General features: G+C 38.8%; 1 protein-coding gene across 1 annotated transcript in view; it reads right to left on the bottom strand.

Annotated features, from left to right (window-relative positions):
* Window positions 1-21,712, bottom strand: part of LOC128497711 (laminin subunit alpha-1-like) — a 46,900-nt gene that overhangs the window by 14,067 nt on the left and 11,121 nt on the right. Inside the window, exons 8-32 of the mRNA XM_053467871.1 lie at window positions 21,375-21,511; window positions 20,998-21,234; window positions 20,116-20,259; window positions 19,381-19,566; window positions 18,887-19,008; window positions 18,630-18,750; window positions 18,402-18,539; window positions 16,695-16,816; window positions 15,830-15,916; window positions 15,177-15,370; window positions 14,267-14,409; window positions 12,782-12,880; window positions 11,967-12,078; window positions 10,016-10,175; window positions 9,411-9,621; window positions 9,063-9,179; window positions 8,818-8,981; window positions 8,346-8,472; window positions 6,970-7,072; window positions 6,270-6,386; window positions 4,287-4,469; window positions 3,065-3,219; window positions 2,347-2,490; window positions 1,611-1,744; window positions 1,006-1,156 (exon numbers count right to left, since the gene is read on the bottom strand). Of these exons, the coding sequence (XP_053323846.1) occupies window positions 1,006-1,156; window positions 1,611-1,744; window positions 2,347-2,490; window positions 3,065-3,219; window positions 4,287-4,469; window positions 6,270-6,386; window positions 6,970-7,072; window positions 8,346-8,472; window positions 8,818-8,981; window positions 9,063-9,179; window positions 9,411-9,621; window positions 10,016-10,175; window positions 11,967-12,078; window positions 12,782-12,880; window positions 14,267-14,409; window positions 15,177-15,370; window positions 15,830-15,916; window positions 16,695-16,816; window positions 18,402-18,539; window positions 18,630-18,750; window positions 18,887-19,008; window positions 19,381-19,566; window positions 20,116-20,259; window positions 20,998-21,234; window positions 21,375-21,511 (3,608 nt within the window). The remainder of the gene's footprint in view (window positions 1-1,005; window positions 1,157-1,610; window positions 1,745-2,346; window positions 2,491-3,064; window positions 3,220-4,286; window positions 4,470-6,269; window positions 6,387-6,969; window positions 7,073-8,345; window positions 8,473-8,817; window positions 8,982-9,062; window positions 9,180-9,410; window positions 9,622-10,015; window positions 10,176-11,966; window positions 12,079-12,781; window positions 12,881-14,266; window positions 14,410-15,176; window positions 15,371-15,829; window positions 15,917-16,694; window positions 16,817-18,401; window positions 18,540-18,629; window positions 18,751-18,886; window positions 19,009-19,380; window positions 19,567-20,115; window positions 20,260-20,997; window positions 21,235-21,374; window positions 21,512-21,712) is intronic.

Genomic DNA, 21,712 nt, shown 5'->3' with positions numbered 1-21,712 from the left:
AATATCCATGAGGAAGGGAGAAGGAGTGTGAACCAGAGGAGGGTTTGGGTTGCTCCAGGTTTCTGTACACCTATAAGATGGTTTTCCTAAATATAAAAATATATATATATATATATATATATATATATATATATACCGTATTGGCTCGGATATAGGCCGCCCCCGTATATAGGCCGCACCCTAAAAGTCTGGTGCTTTTTTAAAGAAAAAGTTTTTTTCTTTAAAAAAGCACCAAAAAAAAAAAAAAAATGCTGCCACTCTGTCCCCCCTCCCCGAGATATGCTACCACTGTCCTCCCCCCCCGAGATACGCTACCACTGTCCTCCCTCCCCGAGATATGCTACCACTGTCCTCCTCCTCCCCCCCGAGATACGCTACCACTGCCCCCCCCCCGAGATACGCTACCACTGTCCTCCCCCCCCCCGAGATACGCTACCACTGTCCTCCCCCCCGAGATATGCTACCACTGTCCTCCCTCCCCCCCCGAGATACGCTACCACTGTCCTCCCTCCCCGAGATATGCTACCACTGTCCCCCCCCCCCGAGATACGCTACCACTGTCCCCCCCCCACAGAGATATGCTACCACTGTCCTCCCCCCCCCGAGATACGCTACCACTGTCCCCCCCCCCCCCGAGATATGCTGCCACTGTCCTCCTCTGCCCCCCCCCTCCTCGACTTACCGGAGCAGACTCCCGGGTGTCTTGCGGGGCCGGCGGGGGACATCTACGCAATACGCGTATGCAACTTCCGGTGCCGGTGCCGGTGCGGCCTATATTCGAGCCAATACGGTATATATATATATATATATATATATATATATATAACACTTCTGTTTCACAATGATACAGCAACAACGGTGCAAGAAGACCAAATTATGGAGCTTGAGTCTATAATATGATTAATCATTTTTTTTTTCTATATTGTAGGTTTAACCATGTCTACAATTATTATAGGTAACAAATAAGTTCATGCTCAAAAAATGCATTTCATCTGGGAAATATACCTGTAATTGTCCTCCTATTCCCCCAACAAACATCAATGTTGAGTTATCGATGTGGAGTATGGATGATGTACCAGGTGAAGATGACATTTTGGCTGTGGGCTTCTGAGAAGTGCCAATTTCTTCCACAGTCAATGAACCTGATTTACCAAACCTGTGAAGATGAACCATGGATGTTATAGCTAATGATACTACAATATCATATTTGTATAACCAACTCTCTCAACTAATTAGTTTTTGTTGTCTTTGTGTCTATCTAACTAAACGCATACATACACTGATCCTGTATAAAATGTTATAAAGTGTTTTTTTCAACCTGGAAGGAACATCTCAGTAATTGGTACTGAATTTATTTATCAGAGAAGGTCAACTATATTAATTTACGTCTCAGCGAAATTACTTTTTGATAAAAGATAAAGTACCAGAACACAAAGGAATTACATCAAAGTATAGAGTGGAAAATGTGGGGTTCAAGTTTGAAGATATTTTTTGGTGGTCAGTAAGTACAGTAAATGAACTCTTGTAGAAATCGTCACACTAAAGAACAAATCATTAAAATCCTGTACAATTGCCATATGTTTTACTGGTCACATCTAAATAAGCTTTACCTTGTTGCGTGTATTTTATGCCACTTGTTATTGTTTATCTGGATATCAGGTTCTTCGAGCCTTACAGATCCTGCGCCCAGGTCCCAAAGGAAGGAAACCTTGCCTTTCAGCATTTCTACCGCCATGAAGTCAGCCTGCAAAAAAACAAAATAAATGATCAATGTGCTAATAAAGCCCCATTTTTCAAATGCTGTAATTTCATTAACATTATGACTAGAAGTTTTATTAATAATAAAATCCTTTTCACTGTGTAATAATTCCCTGGAATATCTGTCTTCTGTATGTTCATATATACGATTACTTTAGTTGCATACTGTAGATCAAAATGACTTCAAAACTTTTGTAGCCGCTTTCATGTTCAGTGTCCAGGTAAACGCCAGGTGAATGCACAACTCATACAGAACTGAATAAAGACTCAACTCAATGGGAGAACAACTCGTAGGAAACTTTTAGCCCCCAAGTTATTGATAGTCGAACATTTCTTGGAAACGTTGATTTGAGTATCTATGGCACATAATGGAGTCTGAAGCTTAGAAGTATCCCAATGCAAGAAGGGCCAGACATTGCAAGTTTCTCCACAAGGGCAAATTTGCACTTTAAACCTCTAAGCGAATGACTGTAGAGGGACACGATCTTTTCTTAGTAAATGTTCTTCAAATTTCTCTTTACTGCATGATACATCTGGCATTGAAATGGCTTTTTGTCAACAAATGCATGAAACATTAAAGTCACTCACTTTCGTGCTGCTGCCCAGGTAGAAAAGCAGGTTGTCCGGCTCGCCGGTCTTAACATTAAGAGTTAGAGTGCTGAAATGTGTAGAATAGAGCTCTGGGTGGTAAGAGCGTACACAATCTCTGTCGGCTGAAACAGCCACTTTAATCTGAAAAAATAGAAAACAATTTATTATTAATATCGAAAAACAATTGCTCGTTCAGTGCTATGTGCTGTAGAGTGCTTTATAGCTAAATTATATAGACTATTAACAGGCCATGCCAACACCACAGCTACTTATCAAACTTATTTTATGTCAGGGTCTCTCTCCTTAAAGTGGTACTGCTGTCTCTCTTAGATAAACTAAAAGGCAGTTATCTGTAGTGAGCTGTCTATGGTACGCAAGGGAACAGTATCCTCAATCAGTGAAATGGTAAGTGGACCAGAACCAATATTGAAATAATTCATCTATAAATCCAATTTTTGTTGCAAAGAAATGTTTGGGTTTAAAAAATATGATATGTTTTTAGATATGTGTTTTTCTTGGAAATCCGCTTCCACTTGTATGGTAACTGATTCTATTAAAAATAGCGCCTCTTTTAACCATCGAAAGGGGTTGTTTTTATGGTACTGAGATCATTATTCTAAATATGCCTTATACTATCTATGGCTGACTAAGAAGTCATCAGTAAAAGGTAATAGTTGAAACTCTCTTTTTTCCGTAACACTTTTATCACACTTACCGATGCGGCCTGTTTACGGGCCTGACTAATAAGCTCTTTAATTTCAGATAGATTTCTGCTTAGGTTTTCCTCAAGCAATTTCAAGGGTTTCAGTCTATCCAATAAAATGTTGGCCTGTGTTTCCACTTCTTTAATTCTGCTTTCCGCTGTTACCGCTGGTGAAACACAACATATTTAGGAGCTTGCACATACAGTATACATAAAAACATTAACATAGGTGAACCTAATACTCGGGCGCGTTGTGTGTTCTTAGCATGGCCTTTGTCACGAAGAAAAGTCCTACTACCGGCAACCAAGCGGCAGCTAGCCAGTTCTGCCAGTGCCTACCCGACAGCCGTCTGCAGTGCAGTCCCATCGGGCTGCAGGCAAATTTGTGATGCGCACTAGAGGGCCAACCTGTGCCGCGCAACAAGAGGCATCCCTGCGATGGATTTAAAAACCCGGAACTGCTATTAAGAAGCACCCTATTGTGTTCCTGTTACACGTATCAGGAGAATCTGCTCCAGAAAGTTCTGTTGACTCTCTGGCTTGCGATTTTGTACCTTGCTGACATTATCTGCGTCCCAAACCCAGCTATCCCGACTACCTGCGCTGTGTACCAACCTTGGCTTTTTCTGACTACTTGTTTATTATAACATACCCAGCGCTGGCTACTATCTGACCTGGCATTCTGTGGTACCTGTCCTGAGTACCTACCTGAGGCATTAAGTAGACAGGTATTCTGTACCTCCAGCAAGTGCTACATATGACTCTTCCTATATATATTATATATTATACACCTCCACACTATTTTGATCACCAAAGTCCCTGTCTTCTTATTTTGGGGCTCAACCTCTTGAGGCTGAAGGCTGAAGGCTCTATCAGGCTGAAGAACTGTGGTGTGTACGCTTCTGGTTCACAGCAGTTGTGACAGCTCTTCGGGGGGGGGGGAGACCATGAGCTGGTAGTCAAGCTGAAAATGGGGTCCCTTATTTCAGGAAATTTAGAATTTGACAGTAGATAAGAGATATTTGGTCAGTTTAGTCTCCAGAGTTTGAGATGACTCAATAAGCCTGGCCAAGCTCTGCTTTGGCTCTTGCTCGGGCTTTACAGAGCAGATAAAAAAAATGAACAGCATATTAAACCTCTTCCACAACGATTGTACATTCTATGCCAAAGTATTCCGTGCACCCTATATTTTTGCAGAAAAGTATCGGCGAGTGCATTAATGCAGGAAACATACCCGTCTTGGATGAGTCCGCTAGAAGCTCGTTGGTTTTCCGCAGCGTGTCATTGACTTTGGACAGCGCAGAGGACGCAGTTAACACCTTTTGGTTGAAGTTCGTGATATGGTTTAAAGTGCCAGCTGCACTGACATTGGCAGACAAGGCAAGCTCTTTAGCATCTTGTAGTTTCTCACTGGTATCTGTTCCAGGGTAGATAAAGCAAATTATGAACTTTTTCGCTTTGAAAAGTGAAGTTGAAAAATTGAGAAAAGGGAAAACATTTCTAAGAAAAAGTACATATAAAGAGGCTGTTATTGAAACCTGAATTAAGGGGTGGTTCTCAATTTAGGACACAAAATCCCAATGAGGATTATTCTTATGAGGAATGAATGCAGACTAGATTTTAATACTAACCCCACACTAAATTACTCACAGACATTAATGTGGCTCCTGCAGGGGAGGGCCGGCAGCCTAAGGCCTGGGGGGCAAGTCAAGTGAAGTGGCTCCGCCCCCTCGCACTCACCTTTCACCCCTCACGCTGCTCCCATCACTATGCGGCCATCAGACTGCTGGAAAACTGATCTAAACAGCCGCTGGGTGCTGATGCCACCGGCCAGAGCTACTTTAATCCTTTTTTTTTTTATTTATTTAATACACCGGATCGGCTTGCCATATTAAAAATAAATAAATAAAGTATTAAAGTAGCGCCGGCTGGCAGCATCAGCACCCAGCGGCCATTTAAATTCGATTTCCAACAATCTGATGGCCGCATAGTGATGGGAGCAGCGTGAGGGGTGAAAGGTGAGTGCGAGGGGGCGGAGCTTTCACCCCTCACGCTGCTCCCATCACTTGGCGGCCGTTGCATACGGCCGCTGGGTGCTGATGCCGCCGGCCGGCGCTGCTTTAATACTTTTTTTTCATTTAATAGCCGATCCGGCTTGCCATATTAAATTTAAAAAAAAAAAAGTATTAAAGTAGCGCCGGCCGGCGGCATCAGCACCCAGCGGCCGTTTAGATTAGATTTCGGGCGGCCTGGGGGGCAATTGCCCCCCGGCCCAGCCCGCCCCTGGGCTCCTGCCCTGTTGGGGATGTGGATACGCAGTTATTGTTTTGCAAGAAATAAAAGCATGGGCTTGGAAGCTCAGAGGTTATTTCAGAAATTATGCTTCTCAACATTTCAAAAGGCAAAAGAAGGACACATTTTTGTTAGGAGCACGGTTACAGCCTTTTAGTGTGTATCGAAACATATTCACAGCATTTAATGACTTATTTTGTCAGAAAATCACACTGAACAGCCATTAACAGGTAAGCAGGCCTCGCTCTCAGGAGGAAGTCTAGGCATTGTATGTCTGAACTGAATCAATAATTAAAGCTTCTGTTCCAGCAATATGTTTAGCAAATAAATCTTAGGAGACCTTTCTTTTTTTTTTTGGCAGTCTCATCACATTTTCAGTTTCTGAAGCATAGCAATGTCTCATTAATGACATAAGCGTGATGTCATCATTACTGTATTCATTACGTTGTCATCACAAAACCATACATTTCTTCTTTTAGAGTCTTTTCAAATATATATAATGTCTGAGAACTTGCGGAACCTCCCTTTTAAATGCAGTGTTCCACCTACTCTAATGAATATGCCCAAGAAATAATTATTTAATACTGTATATGTTTTTTCCAGGAACATAGGCAACCAAAAAGCAGACACTAATAGATTCTTGCTATAAAAACTGAAAAAAAGTTTTGTTTTATAGGTAAAGAAGATACCTTTTACACTAGGATAAAATTCAGCTTTGTTTTGTTAATGCCCATTTGGAATGAACAGAGGATTATGCTGAGATGGTCAGGAATTAAACCGAAGCAAATCATTTATGTGTTTCTATTGTGCACCTGTACAAAGACTCTTTTGTCTGCATTTCCATCAAAGATGCACATTTTTATTAGTGGAAGTACAATTTGTAGGTACAGCTAGAAGTAAATGAATACGCCTTAATGCTACTTACCATTTGGTAAATTTCTCAGAGCCAGAAGCTGTTCACTTATTTGACGTGTAAATGCATGAGTGCGTTTTTGTATTGTATCTGCTTTTGTTTTCAGATCGTTCAAATCAGACACAAGACCTATGGGAACGAACAAAAGAGTTTGAGAAGATTACCAATTTAAATATCTGAAAGGAAGAACTGTCAATGACAAACAAGTGTCGGGCATAAGAAATTGGATTTTTATTTTTCTCAGTAGGTGTTTCTGCTCTGTCTGATGATGGTAACTTCACGTTGTCATACTGAAGTGTCATTTGATTACAGTGCGGATGCCACGTAACCTTTCAGCTTCCATTTTTTTGTTTAAAACATCCAAAATGACACAGAATCACTGAAATAAACAGTAATCTATTTGTATGCAGGCCTGGACTGGCCAACTGGCAAACCGGGTAAATGCCTTGTGGGCCAGTGCCAGATGGCGCTGGTCACTTACCTTTACTGTCGTAGATCTGGCTGCCAGCTGGACACACGAAGCTGGACACTGCAGAGGTATAGGAGTGTGGCATGCGTCCTCATATAACCATTCTTTTATTGGATCAAATAAGAATGTCTATCATTGGGGTCTATAAAAGTAGCTAATACTCCTAAAGTCATGTAAAGCTATGGTACTGACAAAAATATAGTATAATATGGTACGAAACTATCAAAGTTCCCAGACCCTTACCTTCCGTGCTAAGACTTAAATTTTTGGCCTCATTCAGAAGTTGTGTGCTGAACTTCATAGAATTTTTTGGTGCAACTTGTAAAGATCCATTTGCCCCTGAAACCTTTTAAAAGAAAACATATCGTTATCAGATTTTTTAAATGATGTAATAAGTCAAAAATGATTTGTGTTTGTTTGTGTTCTTAGAGTAAAAGTTGTAGTTTCAGTGCTATACCTGCAGTGATAAAATGTTAACCATGGTCAGTAAGGTAGGTTGGGGAATTAAGCTCAAGTCAGGTGGTATATATTGTCTGTCATTTACACATTTATCAAGTGCTATTAAAGAAAATAACTGCATTATATCTTAATATTTGGTCAAGGATGCCATTTGTTGGCACCATACATATTTTAATATGAACGCTATAAGGACAAATCAAATGGACAATTAAAAAAAACTGGTTATAGGCAACACTATGATGTAGGCATTGGATAACTACTTAAAACTAAGCACAGCAGAAACAGTCCCAATATAAAATGTTGCATTTAGAACAAAATGAGTTCTAGGATATGGTCCTTTTTCAAAAAGTTATCTACATGTTTGGGGGTCCATAAACCTGAGATCCAATAAGCTTTTTGCATTGTTGTGATGTGAAGGACAAAATATATTCTAACACTAAGCAAATAGAGGTCTGGAAAGTGATGGGATGTTGATGCTTTCACATAACACTGGAGATCTAAGTTATTATTTTACTTTAAGGAGAATTTTGTTTGTGACCAGATGCATTCTATAGTTCTTCTCTAGGTTTCGTGTATGATTTCTGTCATTGTAAGACACATTTTCTGGGCTAATTTATTACAGGGGTACCTGGCCAGGGAAGCCACTACTTATCAGACACTATGGATTAGTTGGGTTTTTTTGCCAGTTAACTAAACTATACATTAGTGCTTACTTTTTAGGTCTAAAACCTTAGGCGCCATATCATATAGTTCATAGGGTTAACTGATGAAAATTATACAACCTAAAAATGAACTAGCAATTCTTACTGATCTTAAGTAACAGTGAGTGGACATTACTAGTGACATTATTTCCAATAAACATTAATCAATCTAGTTAATATAATAATCTGAAAAATAAAAACTCACGTTCTAATAAAATGTGCTTAATCTTTGATACTGTACTGGAGAGTTTTGGCTATAGAAGGTGTACCGTAACCTAAATTTTGTATATTTTTTAGCATATGGATGTCATTAGGATACAAGTCTATTAAGAGTGTTAATACAATTGTCTATTAAAATGTCATTGTGGATTGATAACACTAACAGTAATCTTTTTACCATTCCATGTTCTTTAGACCTATGCACCTGCCGCTCTTTGAAGACCTTACCATTGCCAGGACTCCTGTAACTGTGTGGTTACACTGTTCTGCAAGAACCTCTGATTGCTCAATCATATTTTTGATATCTGTGTGAGAATGGATCGCACTGGTGGCATTCAAAGAGGCATTCCTTACATCTAAAAGAGAACTGGGAACACACAAAAAAAGATATATTATTATATTGTCCCTTTAAAATATGATGTTTTTGCTGAAAAGATTTTGTAGCAAAATGAGTTAAAAAAAATCACATCATCAAATGCTACAACTAAGGTTTACAGCTTTAAATAGCAGATGTGTTGTTCTGCTTATGCATTTGTTTTAATAAAATAATCACATCTTCTTCTACTACCCAGCTTGTAGCAATTTAGATTTGACTTCCATTTAACTTAATACCGTGACAAAACCAAGGTAGATGGCAATGCTGACTTATATGAATATGACTGAACTGGATGAATTAATAACTACATTTTGGTATTAACACTGCTATGTTTACCTATTTAGAGAAGCAGAAAGTTTGTGTAGTTCAGCTGCATAATCTTCTGCCTTATAGACCATGTCAAGTGCGTCTCTTTTGGCCATCTGCATTACCAGACGATCTACATGGTGTCTCAGTTTAGAATTCCAAAGAAGAAGCTCCTCTTGGTGGGTCTCCAAAACCTATGGACAACATTACAACATTAAATCCACATTAAATGACTCTCTATGGTCCAATTGATTCAGTGACACCTGGATACATACAGATGTAGCATTAATGGTGTCCTCTGCAAGCAAAACTGCATCATCCACCAGCCCAAGACCTTCCTCAATCAACAACACAGAACGGTTCTTATTTTCCTGAAGGTCGTGTTTTTTTGTCTGTAAGGGAAAATAAATAAAAATACATTCCGCTAAAATTATTTTGATTGTTCCTTATGATTTTTTTTAGTTATCCATGGGTCAACTTTCATACTTGCAGCCCCTAGGACTAATGCAGAGTTCCCCCGGGATGCAAAGATGTTTCAAACGTAAAAGTATTTTTTTAACCTTGATCAATTGTTTTACCACATTAATAGGTAATTACAAACATAAATTCTGAAACTCACTTACCCTCAAATCAGCCAGATTTCTTTGTATAATGACCAGCAGATCGTTGGTGTTGTTGGTGTTTGCAGATGCCACATACAGCAAATCCTCCGCTGCCAGTAGTTTGTTGTTACGTTGTGCGAGGGCATTTTCAAGACTATTTTTTAACTTTGTTAAATCTTGGTGTGGCTTCTCATATTCTTTCTCAACTCTGTGTAGATAGCCTTCTGATACTCTGATAAATCATAAAAGGAAAAAAACTACTCAGATAAAAGTAAATACCGCTATTGGTTCGGGTCTGGTACTCTCTGCAGAATTCACCTTTAGTCTAACTTCTTGTGTTCTTGTGACAGGCGGTATAAAAAAATAAGGAAAAGGGCAACTCATTTTAAAAGTGTGTTTTAATTTATATAGATATATTTGATTTAGCAATTCCTTTTTTCCCTGTGAACATCTAATAAACAAAACAAATATATGTACGTATAATAATAATATAAAATGTATACGTACTAACATGTATACTAATATATATATATATATATATATATATATATACACATACACACATACATATACATACACACATACATATATATATTTCGCAAAAACAAGAAAATAAAAGCGCTTACTTGAGGGTTTTGGTAGCATCTTGACTTTGATCATTAAAATATTTCGACCTCATAGAACTGAGCATTAAGGAGACATCATCCTCATAATTTAATTGCAAATTGTCAGAGAGCTGTGTATCAATGCTCGTCTCATTTAGGCTTTCGACCACTTCCACCAATACTGCAAGAAAGATAGGTTAATAGCTCATTTAGAAAGCTCCCAAACACTAGAAACGACAGATCTGGCCACATAGTCAAATTAGGCAGCTGTCTAGTATGCTGAGTTGGTAGGGGTGCCACTCTCTATATATACCGTATATTCCGGCGTATAAGACGACCGGGCGTATAAGACGACCCCCAACTTTTACAGTTCAAATATAGAGTTTGGACTATACTCGCCGTATAAGACTACCCCTCTACCCAGCATACAACAACCAGCCAATCACGGCAAGCAATGTACCTTACCGGTGATTTGCTGGTTGATTTGCTGACATATACATACATGCACTGCCCTTACACACACACACACACACACACATATATATAATATATATATGTGTGTATATATATATATATATGTGTGTGTATATATATGTGTGTGTATATATATATATGTGTGTGTATATATATATCTACACATATGCCTGTCCATACATACACATTTATACACTGCCCTCACCACACACCCCTGCCTTTACACACATGTATATGTATATGTATATATACACACACACGTATGTATATATATATATATATATATATATATACATACATACATACATCAGTGTGTGTGTATATATATTATATATAAATATATATATATATATATATATATATATATATATATATATATATATATATATATATACAAAGTCCAAAATCAACAATTGCACACCAATCACCACTTTTTTAGCCCGGTGCCAAGTAGCTGCAACAGCAAATCTTATAATATCAAAAAAATCGTTACCGGCACTCCAGGGACTTCTTTAAATAATCACTCCAGAAACAGCAGTTTTCTAATCAACGTTTCAGTCTGTTTATTAGACTTTCATCAGGACACGTGTGTGTGTGTGTGTGTGTGTGTATATATACACACACCAGCTTACAAATACACTGACCATATCACACCAACATACATACACTGCACTCACACCCCTTTCTCCCCATCTCTTACCTTATCTTCTGTCTTCTTTCTTCCATCCAGTTGTGGGAGCGCGAGGTCTGGCACTTCAGACCTCGGCTTCCCTGCTCCCTCATCACTACGCGCCGGCAATTGATGCCGAGCGCCGGGACATGACGTCATCCCCAGGCTCGGCATCAATAGCCGACACGTAGTGATTAGAGAGCAGGGAAGCCGAGGTCTGAAGTGCCAGACCTCGAGCTCCCTAATGTCGGGCTAGTTAGAGGGAGGTCGTGATCTCCCCAACCAGCCCTGCTGATCAGGGCTAGTTGGGGAGATCACGATCTTGCACCTACCTCGGCGCGGCCCTGAAGACCGGCCCAGGGGAGGCGGCTTCTTCACTCGCCCCTCCCCTAGAGATTGGTGGCTTCGTGGGAACCTCCGGCTTGGTAAGTACCCGGTGGTTGCATTTCTTAGGGGTTTCTAAGTTAGTACCCGGCGTATAAGACGACCCCCCACTTTTAAGAAGATTTTCTGGGGTTAAAAAGTCGTCTTATACGCCGGTATATACAGTATGTTTTTTTTTACAAAGAAAGTATACATGTAGCACTTAATTTACCATGGGTGCTAGAAGTCCTATAGTTGTCCATGTATGCTATCAACCTCAGTACTAGAAGAAAGTCTGCGTTGATTTAAATAACTATTTAAAGTTAATAAAGTACGCGCAAAAAGGAAGAACTGCCCTTATATCGCCAAACAACTTCTATCTTTGACAACCAGATAATTGCTGGATAGGTATCTGTAGTTCAACAACTGTTGGGGATAACCCCATTTAAATGGCAATAAATGTACCTTGAATAGTCGTTTGCATTTTGTCAATAAAGCCGATTAACTCTTGAGTCTTATTCAGAGTTCTGATGGTGGCATTGTTCAGTGCTTCTCCATCACCTATCACCTGCTCCATCTTAGGGAAAAGTAAACATGTATGATTTAGATTTTTTAAAATGCAAAACAAATTACATTTAAGTTGTAGAACAATGAGCAATGTATAGATCATTTTGAACCATTTAATAATATCACTGAATCTTAAACGCTCCAAAGCACCTGTATGTAATAAAATATTTTACATAATTAACCTAATTTTAATTGATCTCGCAGGATAGATATACGAATTTCATAAAGCAAAAAAAAAGAAATACTACAGTGCCCTGAAAAGGTATTTATTGTAATTATGTCTGTGTGTGTCTAGTGAAATTAAACCCAATTATCTATTATATTTGGTTAATTGGTTTAGTATCTAAGGGGGCAAGGGTCAGATTTTTTTTCCTTCTACAAATGAAAAGATCATTTAAGAACTGCACGTTATCTTTGCCTAATATTAAAATTATTTGGATGATCAAAAAAAAAAAAAAAAAAAAAATGGTGACAAATATGCAAAAATAGAAATTGGGGGCAATTGCGTTTTTGTAGCACTATATGTATTGACCTTATTGGACACATATGAGGTCTACTTTTTAATATTTGCTTTGCTAGATTTTACATTAAGAAATAGACGTAAATAGAATTAAAGCTGTCCAAGGTATAACAAAGCAAACTTCATATTATGGCGATCTTAATAAAAGAGGCACTGTAGGAAAATCAATCTGCAGATTGTGGCGTGTACTCACGTGCTGCTCAAGTTGGAGGGTGTCTTTAGACAAAGAACTGAGCTGCTCCATTGTCTTGTCCAGGGATATTATTGGGCTGACTCTTATTGGCACAGACTCCTGAAAAACAATCCAAATTTGTCTAGTTATTGAGAATATTGAGAAACGTGACTTAAAACTACACATTTTACTTGCATAAACCTAGATAAAAATAATGTAAACTTTACTTGGGAATATACCTAACAGATGGAATATACCGTATGTACATATGAAATAAATGAATATGTGTTTTTAGTCAAATACATTTAAAAAATGTAATGATGACATTAACCTGACTGAGAAATATAAGAGATTCCAGAGATGCCATAATAAATGCTCATGGACCTTGGACAGGAATACAAATCAAATCTGTACTTCTCCAGCCTGAACATACATGGATTATTATTATTTATTGTTTTATATAGCACCATCAAATTCCGTAGCGCTGTACAATGGGTGGACAGGACATAACAAGTAGTATATAACATAACAAATTGACTTACAGAGACAACAGGTGAGGAAGGCACTGATCAAACAAATTTACAATCTAGAGATACAAGCCTAAAACATGCAGAAATGTATAAATGGCCAAAGAACAGGGTATTTTATAGATAGATAGATGCTATTTACTTTCAGTTTATTTAATGTGTGACTTTCAACACTTTGTATTATTTTTTTTTTCCGGGCAGACCTCAAAATAAAGTGATTGCTGTTGATTTAGACTTTAAGAGCTGTTGCGTTTCAGCTATGTGCTCGTAACCTTTCAATAAATCCTGTGAGCCCTTTCCATGAACCTCAATGTTTGTTGTATCTTAATCTCCTATCAACCATCGTTTTTGGCTTTTAAGGCATATTTAAATATGTATTAAAATTATATTTGCATATAATTGCCTCTGGTAATTGGCGAACATCATGCTCTAAGCCGGGACCTGATTACATTACGGAGAGAGCAGCAACTTCATCTACAGATCCAATTTGAACAGTTTCAAGAACATCATAAAGACCCTTTATTAGATTTTATCCAGTTTTCCCCGATCTGGACAGTATCAGCCACAACTTGTCTACAGAGAGCAACTACATTATTTGTACGGAGGGATGGAGGGAAACTTAAAGTAACATAATTAATATTTATTAAAACACGTTCTTATTCACAAAGCTGCCTATGTTATAATATTTCATTTGCAATCTAATGTTGTTGATTAAAATTAAACTAGACCCACATTCTACATATATCTACCATTTCTTCTGGGAGGCTGTTCCACTTATCTGCCACTCTTACAGTAAAGTATAACTTTCTTATAAGTCTATATTACAGATGGATGGATGAAACATGATGAAAGCAAGCGATAGATAGATAGATAGATAGATAGATAGATAGATAGATAGATAGATGATAGATAGATAAATACCTAATCAAATACCGCCATATCTGGTTGAAATATGTGTTATACGTTTTGAGTAAGATACCTTAAAGTGCTTTGTCACATTTTCCAAGTTGAATAGAGTTTGATGAGGTGGTCTACCAATACCGGTCATATTAAAAGAGAAGATGGCCTGGTGCAAACTATCCAAATCATCAAGTAAGGTTCCAGTGCAATCATCATCACAAGCTGGAAATAAAAGAACAAATAAATGGTCAAAGCCATGGACAGGCAGGAAACAGCTTGAGTACTTTATACCCCAGTAGTATTAGATCATTTTATTAAGGTGCACTGAAGAAGTGGTGTTAAGATATATCTATTAAGAAGTGTTGCATGGATCCTACAATAATAGACTCAACAGGTTCTAAAAAACCCTTTACTTCCAATCAAAGGGCAGCACTACTATGTAGCAGCTTGGCCCGTCACTATGTATTATCACACGCAGGACACCACTGAAACAGGCTTGGGTAAGTTTCCCTGAACGTCTCACATTAATAACGTTATCCCACACAATGAGCACGAAGCATCTAGTAAGAGTTGGTGAAGGAATCGTTAAACAGCATTAAATAACGAGGACACTCTTTACCCGTATCTAATTATAATATGAAATAAAACATATTCAACGGTTTCATATCTTATTATGTTTGGGTCACATGAAGTGCGATTTATTAGGTGCACCACTAGTGGCAAGGGTGACCGCCTAATTTTTGGCTTAGATTGGCCATTGTACCGAAATGTACTTGTTCGTGCCTCTGATCCATCACTTTCCTTGCATTATTAAACTTTTTCGACTATGTGTGTGAACTGGTTCTTTTGACTTATATAAGTTGCTCTTATCACAGCGTCATTCCCCGTCCACCCAACTCTATATACCTATGTCAAAGGTCCCTTTCTTCCACTAACAAAATAGCTAGGTTATCGGCACAGTATAGAGTGTACTGATGTGTGTTACTTACATATACATTCTTCTTCCAAAAGAATGTGTCTTAATTCACAAGTATCACAAAGACGGCCAGTTACTCCTGTTTTGCAAATGCACTGGCCGGTTAGCCGATCACATTCATTATTCAATGAGCCGCTTGGGTTGCAGTCACATTTCTGGCAGAAGCCATCAGGCTCATTTGGATTTCCGTAGTAGCCAAGAGAACACCTACATGTTACAAAACATATACAGAATACATAATTAAATAATTTATGTTTGCGCCATAACTCCTTTGCATCATAAGTAGCTATTGTTAAAGAAAATGTCAAGTTCTTATTTTAGCGTCTTTTAAATAACTGAACCGGTCCAACTTTTCTAGTGTTTCTGTGAAGCCCAACAGCTTGGCCAACACCGACAACCTGGCTTGTTTCATAGGCGTCGGTGATAATAGCATTTACAGGAGCCACTGAGTTTAGTGCTCGCCTCAAGCTTTACGAAAAAATGATATGGTGTTGGTCCAAAAGATGACAGGGTCTTTTGCTTAAGATGGCACAAGCTATCGGGCAAACACAGAAAAGTATGTCTTTGCTGTTTTCAATGTTCGCCTCCCAAAAAAAGATATCACTTTTGACTATGAGTAAAAACTGACTGTAATACTCTCTTTTCAATAGCACATATGGTCCTTACCTTTCACAGTATCGCCCTTCATATCCAGGTAGACAGGCATCACAACGGAAATCATTAATACCTTCTAGGACGCATGTGGGGCTAAAACTAGGAACATAAACAGTAAAAGGGAGTTTAAAATGTTTAACAATTCTTCTCACAATTTATAGCGCAGAACTGCATACTGTCATATTAGAGCAGATTTTATTTCTCTATGTTTATATTTTTATACTTAATTTCTCTAATTTGCTAATACAGCATGTAATCAGAGCTATATTACCCTAGTCAGCTTCCAAGGACAGGAGACCTCAGAAGAATGCCAGCTTCAAACGGCCTATTGAGCCCCAGCTAGGAGGTTTAAGAGATCAATCTACTCAACACAGCACATTGTTTTGGGAGAAGGAAGAGGTCTGAACTTCTCCGTCATGCTTCCGCGTGCAACTGAATATTTAGTGCCAGAATATGGTGTCATGCGCAGACATCATCTATCTATATGCAGAGGTGGAGTGGTCAGACAGATCTATACCACCGTAAAGGTAGTCATTCAGACACTTGAACTCTGTATTCCACTGTACAACTTAGTACCCCATTTTCACAAAAGCTTCTAAGTAGGACATTGATGTTAAGCATATATTTTTGGCTCATTTGCAGACGCTTCAAGATGCCTTCTTATGGTTATTTCTCAACAATATAATTGCGGTTTATGATACCATATCATGTTGATTCCAGCATTAATGCTAAGAGGACTAGAAACTGACACCATCAAAAAAGATTCTAAAAAAAGCAATATTAAAACATAAATATCTGATTTGTGGAGTAATGGCAGACAAGGGAGAAGACTGTACACACATTTCAACATAAAATAGGTGTTTAGATGTAAAATTACCTCTGGCTGTTGCCCTTGGGACAAGCACACAATGAGCAATCTGCAATTGACCCAGTTACTTTCCCATAGTAGCCAGGAGCACATAGATGGCAGTGGTCACCAGCTGTATTATCTTGGCAGTCCTGCAACATGACAGCAAACCAACAATCAGCATTGCCTATAACTGGTTGTCGCTGGTAATACACTAATCCTTCACTTAATACTGCAGCAAGGAGGTTCTATAACAATGTACCCACTTTCAGGTAATGATCAGGGAAATTGGTGAAATCTGACAGTATGGTTTTTAGACTGGTCGATGCATGTTATCTATTGCTATAAGACATATGTTTTTATGAAAGACACTTTTTTGCACTCGGAGATTGATTTTTTTGTTCACTATGCGGTGTTAGACATGTGAGCATAGCTAAATAGTTATGGTATTTTTATGGTATTTTATTAACATGTTGGCCCGCTAATGGCTGTATCTATTGTGAGACTGTGAGCCCCAGGGAGTTGATTGGCATGGCATCTGGGTACAGCTGCTATGCAGATTATACATATGGGTCCCTGGGGTGGAGCAATTGGAGAGCAGGGTGGGCCAATGCTCCATTTCCCCCATTTTGTGGAAATTCCATGCCAGGTTTTCCAGGAGGCAAGAAGTCCACAGGATCCGGTCCGGGATTCCTATGGGGCCGGCATAAGGCACAGGTGCTGGACATTAAAAACCCCTGGAGCCTGATACTCAGAGAGACTGTTGGGGGGAGAGGAAGTTCCCTGTGCTCCCAGGGCAAGGAGAGACCCTGAAGAAGACAATTCCTGAGCCAAGTGAGGCAATACCTGCCTGGACGTTTTGTGTGTTGTCTGGGGGAGGTTTTCCAGAGCCTGGCGTAGCTGGGTCTGGCTGGCAGGTTGAGTTAGTGGGTGATTAGGCTGGTCAGTCTGGACCAGCATAGTTAAGTTAGAGAGGGCTCCAATTGGGAGCTAGGTTTTCTTTTTATGATTTGGTTTTTGGGGTTTAAGCGGTTAAAATAAAGCGCTGTTTTGTTCAAAGCTACTGTTCCTGACTCTGATTGCCCCAGAGGACTGTGCTTAGGACCCCTAAAAGTGACATGTATGGCCCTCATGCTATAGGGTTTGTCACACTATTTTTATTGAATGGGAAATTGGGATTATACAGTAAATTATTGCAAATTATTAAAATATTAACCAACTCTCTGGTGGGGGAGTCGTAGGATAAAATTGTACAACGCCAGTGGGTATTACATGCAATAACATTCACCTTAGTCATCTGGCTTGATCTACTATCATTTAAACTAATATTTAAATGCTCAAACAGACATAACCACAAATGGAAAAATATTTATCTAGATGGTCTAGAGTTACAGTTTTGCACATACATTCAGAATCATACAAAATACCCCTGATTTTACTTATATATAACATAGGTAGACTTGAATAAATGAAAATATTGTTTCAATTGTAAATGTTGACTGACCCCTTCAATGTGAGGCAATATTAAGATATGAAATAATATATAAATACGATGTAAATACTGAAAATATATTATCTCTCAAGGACCCTAAAATTGACAAGTTTTCACCCTAATTTTATTCTAACATTATTTTAATGTTAGTTATTAATGTAATTACAATGTAGAATGCATTATCATAAATGAGACTGAAATGTAATATATCTGGCTGCTTTGAGATCCTGTATAATGTTACATACCATGCATCTGCCAGTATCTGGATCACAGATCTCGCTGTGGTTGCTGCACTGACAGGGGACACAGGGAGGGTTTTGGAAACGTAACCCTAAGATACTGATTTCTGAGAGCTTCTCTCTATAGTATCCAGGTGCACACTCCTAAAGAAAGAAAAAAATGGGGTGAAAAGGGTAAATCCATTGTTTTTGAAACGGCAGAATAAAATTCTACTTTTTGGAAATGCAACCTACCTGACATGAAAGTCCTCTATAACCAGGGGGGCACTCGCAGACCTCAATGAGATGAGCAGCTTCTCGGCCAGAATGCATGTCTGATGCCTCCACCGCAATCTCCATTGATATATTAGAGATCCTAGGAATGTTCAAAAAAAGAGGAAAATAATAGGAATTTAACACAGAATGAACACATTAACTGATGACCTGATGTTTTACAAGCACATAAGTATAACGTGACTGTGATTTATGTACATAATTTACTAAATCTTTACCTGCTTTGTTGTAATCCATATCCATAAGATGCTTTGATTAGAATGTAATCAATGTTGTTTAAAACATACATGAAATCTGATCTTGTTACAGTCTGTTCAGAATCAAAATACCTCCAGTTATTCTGCAAATGACAAGCAAATAAAGGAAACATTCAGTGAAGTTAAATGGTAACCATTACATTGGATTAAACAAAAACACAGTTCCAGAGAAGTTTTGTGATCACAGCATAGACCATTGGATTGCTCACATTTTGCTGTCCTACTCTTTAGAATAATAATGTCTAAAGCATCAGAGACAATGTTCCAAAAGTCTGTACCTTGGCACTGAACATTCAACTAAGAGCCTTAATCCTTAGCAGCATTATGAGTTGGTTACTAAGTAATACATATGTTGGTTTGATGTGGCTCAGTTTTATTTTGCCCAGTTGGTTTTAACTGTGGAGAACTTGAGCAGCTGCTGAGAAGCCAGGCTATTACTTATATACAGTACTTACCTCTGTCATGCTGGCTTGAATCTCCGTTCTCACCGCGTTTCCAGGAGCAGGGGTGTACATAGATATAATCAGTTTGCTGGCGCTCCCACCTTTCATTAAAATCTTCGGCTCAAAATCAGAGGAACCAGAATCTCCCAGAGCATAATAAGTAATGACATATGACAGCATTCCACCGTAGGCCAAAATCTGTGGCCAGATAAATAGAAGATAAAAGTGTAAAACATGGTTTACATTGCCACAAAATAAAAAGAATGACTGTTAATGCAACCGCAAACATTAGACCTTTACGGCTCAACAATAAATTTTTATGTTATATTCATATCTTGGAATTCTCTGGGTTTGACCAGGATTCTCCGGGTAAAGCCCCGCTTCCTCGGGTCTTCCAGTCTTTATTTTTGCTTGGCAGGGGGCGGGACTTGGCTATATCCAATCTCCACCCACTTCCTGTTTTCTCCTACCCACTTTGCTTTGACTTCCCTTCTAGCAGGCCCCTATACAAGACCAACCCCGCCTCTATATGTGACTAGCCCCACCCGCCATCAAGGCAAGGCCACAGATATCACATTAATATGACCATTTTACATGTATCAAGTTAAATATTAACTACTGTTCTTACCTTATTATCTAAAAACTGTTGTGGTAATTAGCAATGCTAATTTTAAAACTTTAAATTAGAATAGAATGTATACTTGGTAATGGGATACAGGACAATAAATACAAATATCAGTGACTTACAGGTATGCGGACATAGCCTTCCATTTCGGCACAAAGCTGGGATACTCCAGAACAGAAACAGAGGGAACAGCCCAGTGGATTCTCAGCATGAAGAGCAAAAGTGCCAGCCTTACACTCGTTGCAATAACTTCCAACCACATTGTCCTGTAACAAAACAGGTGTATAAAATCACGTTTTTAAAAGGACAAAAGTACACATCATTTTACACATTTTGCAGATTAGCCATTTGTATAATGTGTTCTAGCTCTGTTACTTAAGCCCAAAATACTAGACAATCACCTAGATTCCTTATCATACTGTCGGTGGAGTTGCATTCATGAATAGCATAATAGATAATTAATCATAAATCATCTGTGCGCCTTTGCACTGTGGATTCTACGGTATCTTGGTCAAAATAAAAGTTTGCTAATGCAACCAGAGAGTTATGTGACAAAAATGGCCCATTGTACCTTAAAATACACATTCCCAATGTGATTGATTGAATTTGGTTGAATCACAATCTATTCCAAAAAGCAGTGGCTAAATCTTGTGGAGGCCAAAAAAAGCCTACTTTAAGGGCTAAACATTTTCTCTTTAATGTTTAATACAAAAATTCAATGGATTCTAGCTGAATTGGCTTCAATGGGAGCAGTGCAGGCTGCAGGACATGTGCTCTCGGTGCAGACAGGGGAGAAGGAGTCTGGTTTTGTTACTAAAAACTGCAAAATAATGTACAGTACGTGACAAACTGCACGCAGAAAAAATGCATTGGTTTTACACAGAACATTGTTTTCCCAAGGATGTTTGAAGCTATACAATGTATTATACCATGTTATATATTTTTTTATCAAGTTATGTTATAAAACACGTGTTGGAGTAATACAGAGAACAGGGTTTATTTACCTTACAAGCACATTCGCCGGTCTCTTCCACGCAGCTGCACACCTTCCGTTCATCATCACACCATGCAGACTGCGTGCCTTCGGGATCACAGTCACAAGAAACGCACTCGGGATATTTCCTATATCCAAACAGGCAGGCGCTGCAGCTCTGTCCACCAAATTCCTTTCTGCAATGGCACTGGCCAGTTGAAAGGTCACACTGGAGGCTGTTGGACCCATCTTTGCTGCAGTTACATTCCTGAAATCAGACAAATACATGACATCTTGACATTTGCAGCATTAATATGATCCTGTTGGCAGATATCCCCGCCAGACCAACTAGGTTGTTGGTCACATGGTTACCCGGCACAGGCTTTGATAATTCTAGAGGTCTCTTACCAGACATCCAAGTTCTGGATCATGACCCCAGTAGTTGGTGTCACAGAATTCACACTTGGGTCCATGCGTATGAGGAGGGCAGATGCACTCTCCAGACTCAGGATCACAGTTATTCTGGGTGTGTGCACAGTCACAAGCTGGGAAGGAAAACGTAACACAACAATGTTGGAAAATTGCAAAATGTGAAAGGGGGACACTTTTTTTAAAAAAAAACTCTCCGATACAAGCAATTGCATCACCACTTAAAACACACTTTATTTTTGTCAGCACAGTCATGCATATTAAAAATAACCAACACATTGAATTGAATTCCCATAAGGCTCAGCCAGACATACTAC

Source organism: Spea bombifrons, chromosome 5, assembly GCF_027358695.1.
Source record: "Spea bombifrons isolate aSpeBom1 chromosome 5, aSpeBom1.2.pri, whole genome shotgun sequence".
Taxonomy (NCBI): domain Eukaryota; kingdom Metazoa; phylum Chordata; class Amphibia; order Anura; family Pelobatidae; genus Spea; species Spea bombifrons.
This window is presented reverse-complemented; position numbering and strand designations above follow the sequence as displayed.